Here is a 1,997-nt window from a genome sequence, read left to right on the forward strand (position 1 = left end):
TGACCTGAAGGAGATGGTAATAAACCCATGTTAAATGATGGAATCATATAATACAGAAAAACCCACATTTGAGGTTCTGCAAATGCTCTGGTCTGCGCCCTTCTTGAGTCCTGAATTTTTTTTGTTTGTTTGTTTCATTAGAATCACTGACAACAATGTCCTAAATATAAACTTCTTACTTGAAATGTAAGTTTGAGTAAATTTCTCTTCCTATTCTGCAGGATATGTGTGTCTTTCCTCCACAAAGGTTTTTTTCTAAATCAGGAAGTGAATTCCCAGCAGTCTAACAAATAATTTTTCTCGTCATTCTTTTTTTATTATTAAATCCCAACTATGCATAAAATTCAACTCTCTTCAGTTTGAACATGAGAATACGGAGTTGCCAGCTCAGAGTTGATGAATGACCTGAGGGTGGAAACATAATTTTTCTGATCCCACATTAATGCTTTTTTTCTAGCATTACTTTATATCTTGCCATGAAAGGTATATCTCATTAAGTTTTTACTTAAGATCATTTTGACCTTTTTTACTCATAACTTTGGATTTTTTTAAGTTTAACATTTTCTTTCTTATCAGAAACCACCATCAATCTGTTCCATATTCTCCTCATGGCCTGATTTACTTCCTTATTCCTGAAAGTGTAAATCAGAGGATTGAGCAAGGGAGTTAAGATGGTGTAAAATATTGCCACCATTTTGTCAACGGAAAAAGCAGATGGAGGTCGTGCATATACAAATATGCATGGGACGAAGAACAAAATCACAACAGCAATGTGAGATCCACAGGTGGAGAGAGCTTTCCAGCGCCCTTCAGAACCGTGGGTTCTCAGAGAGAGCAAGATGACAGCATAGGAGACAAGCAACAAGGAAAAGTTTATGATGCAGATAAACCCACTGTTGATGACCACCAAGAGGCCAAAGATGTGAATATCAGTGCAGGCAAGCTCCAGTAGCGGGTACAAGTCACACATAAAATGATCGATGACATTGGGGCCACAAAAGGGAAGCTGGAAAGTAAAAAGAATTTGTATAATGGAATGCAAGAGGCCCCCTGTCCAGGCTACCCCCATCAGAATGCCACAGAACTTCCGGTTCATGATAGAAGAGTAATGCAAGGGCTTGCAAATGGCCACATAACGATCATAGGCCATGACTGTGAGGACAATCACCTCCACCCCAGCAAAGAAGTGTTCAGCAAAGAGCTGCATCATGCAGCCTTCAAAAGAGATGGTTTTCGTCACATAGAGGGAGTCCACAATCATCTTTGGGGTGATGACAGATGAGAAGCACGCATCCAGGAAGGACAGGAAGCCCAAGAAGAAGTACATAGGGGACCCCAGAAGAGCAGGGCTGCTGAGTATGGTTACTACAATTAGCATGTTGCCCCCAACAGTTGCAATGTAGACGAACAAAAATACAACAAATACTATTTCCTGAACATTTGGATTCTGTGAAAGTCCCAGGAGGACAAACTCAGTTACAAAGCTTTGGTTTTGCATGTTTTCCAAGGAAAAGATGAAAGCTCCAACAGGGATCATGTAGAATCTGCAATTAGGACAAAGTAAAATTTGTTTCAAATCAATTTGTAGTATCATAGTCATCAACAAGTTGGTACATCCATATGCAAAATTATTGAGTGCTTCTGTTGTCACTGAAAACATAAATTAGAAATTCTTGGAGGTAGCACTGACATATCAGGCAGAATTATGATGGAGATAATTTAAAGAATACTTGAAAACAACCAGAGGTTCAATATGGCAAAAGGATATGTGGTAGAGAAGAGAAGAGAAAGAGTTTTCATATCAAATGCCAGCTTTGATCATTTACTAGTGGCTTCCTGGTGTGAATTATTGAGAAGTATTCTGAAGTTACCTCTCAATTATGAGAGAAAGAGCATTGTAACTTACTTATTCCTGCCATTGGCATGAAATCAGAGCAGGGATAACCAGCATCCCATTCCTAATCAGGAGACTGCTTTATCTACAATTAGAAGAAAAC

General features: G+C 38.9%; 1 protein-coding gene across 1 annotated transcript; it reads right to left on the reverse strand.

Annotated features, from left to right (window-relative positions):
• Positions 1-526: 526 nt before the first annotated feature.
• On the reverse strand, positions 527-1,498 carry LOC103235783 (olfactory receptor 4C15). Its single transcript, XM_007998872.3, has one exon. It carries the CDS (start codon positions 1,496-1,498, stop codon positions 527-529), a length of 972 nt encoding a protein of 323 aa, XP_007997063.3.
• Positions 1,499-1,997: the final 499 nt, after the last annotated feature.

Source organism: Chlorocebus sabaeus, chromosome 1, assembly GCF_047675955.1.
Source record: "Chlorocebus sabaeus isolate Y175 chromosome 1, mChlSab1.0.hap1, whole genome shotgun sequence".
NCBI lineage: Eukaryota > Metazoa > Chordata > Mammalia > Primates > Cercopithecidae > Chlorocebus > Chlorocebus sabaeus.